The sequence below is a fragment of the Myotis brandtii genome, unplaced genomic scaffold (assembly GCF_000412655.1).
Source record: "Myotis brandtii unplaced genomic scaffold, ASM41265v1 scaffold403, whole genome shotgun sequence".
Taxonomy (NCBI): domain Eukaryota; kingdom Metazoa; phylum Chordata; class Mammalia; order Chiroptera; family Vespertilionidae; genus Myotis; species Myotis brandtii.
In genome coordinates this window covers 229,159-230,430 of record NW_005365474.1, presented here as the reverse complement: position 1 = coordinate 230,430, position 1,272 = coordinate 229,159, and the positions used below count along the sequence as shown (strand labels likewise).

Sequence of the window (1,272 nt, the reverse complement as noted above, 5' to 3'; positions counted from 1 at the left end):
GCGCCAGGAGGGCCAGCAGGTTCTGGGAGCTGGGCGTCTTGGGGAAGTCGAACGCGGGCATGGCCTAGGAGGGCGGTGGGTGCTGAGGACGGCGACCAGGAACATCCTGGCAGGTCGGCAAGATCCACCTGCGTCTGGAGGCCCAGCCCCGAGCACCAGCCCTCCATGGCCCCGCCTTCGTGGCCAACACTGCTCTGTGCTGGACAAAAGTACCACGCACACGCACAAGCACACGCACTTACACGCACACGCTCACACACACGCACACTTGGACACGTAGAGACACACACACACACACACACACACACACACGCCCTGAGCCCGAATGGTGACACCACAGGGTGGCTGTAGGTTCTGTTTCCATTTCACAGACAGGAACACTGAGTCCAGAGGACAGACTACATGGTTTCCCGTGGCCCTTCCTCTGCTAAGGGCCACACAGCAGCTGCTTGGCTTTGTGGACAGGCTCTGCCTCGGGAAGACAGCCACCAGCCAAGATCCGGTAGACAGGGGACCTTCACCCACTGACTGAGACGCGGGGGCCCTGTTACCTTGGTGGGAGAGCCCAGGATGGGGGGCAGGCGAGTGCTCGGGCACAGAGGAACCTGGACAAAAAGGACAGGCCTGGTCACTGCGGCCTGTGGCTGCCCCCTGCCCGGCCCACACTGCCCCCAGGAGCATGGACGGGCACCACGTCTGTTCATCACACCCTTTACCCTCGCAGCCAGCCGGGCAGGAGACAGCGGAGGAGCCGAGACACCCGCCCGGGTCCCACACATGGAGGAGGCGTGGGAGGGAACCGCTTCCTCCCCTCCTCCTGCTGGTGAGGACTGCAGGCCCCGGAACAGGAAGGCGGCCCCGCCCAAAGCAGGAGGAGCTCCTCGCCCCCCAGACCCAGGCTCTGGCCCAGGGGTTAGCGCCACACCTACCTGGACGAGGGGACCTGCCGCCCCGCATCTCGGCTCCTTGTGGGGAGGGCACCCCGCTCCATCCCAGCCGCTCGGGGATGGTTCCGACTGGAGGAAAGGGGGTGCCGGGGTCAGTGCCAGATGGAGAGGACACACACCCCCACCCCAGCCTCAGAGACGCCCAGTCCCTCCCCGTGCAGGGCTGCACCCCCCAGCACACACGGACCCACCTTGTGGAGACGGAGTATAGGGCCGGCCTCCACCCAGGGACAGCTTCCTGGCCAGGGCAGCTCCGTGCTCGGCGTGGGACGGGGGCGATGGACTGGCCCGAGCAAAGCCCAGGGGGCTGGTGCTGCCCGACCTG

At 66.3% G+C, this 1,272-nt stretch overlaps 1 protein-coding gene across 1 annotated transcript in view; it reads right to left on the bottom strand.

Moving 5' to 3' along the window:
- ULK1 (unc-51 like autophagy activating kinase 1) overlaps positions 1–1,272 on the bottom strand; it is a 26,899-nt gene that overhangs the window by 4,226 nt on the left and 21,401 nt on the right. The window contains 5 exon segments of the mRNA XM_014545349.1: positions 5–64; positions 552–593; positions 595–605; positions 930–1,016; positions 1,139–1,269. Of these exon segments, the coding sequence (XP_014400835.1) occupies positions 5–64; positions 552–593; positions 595–605; positions 930–1,016; positions 1,139–1,269 (331 nt within the window).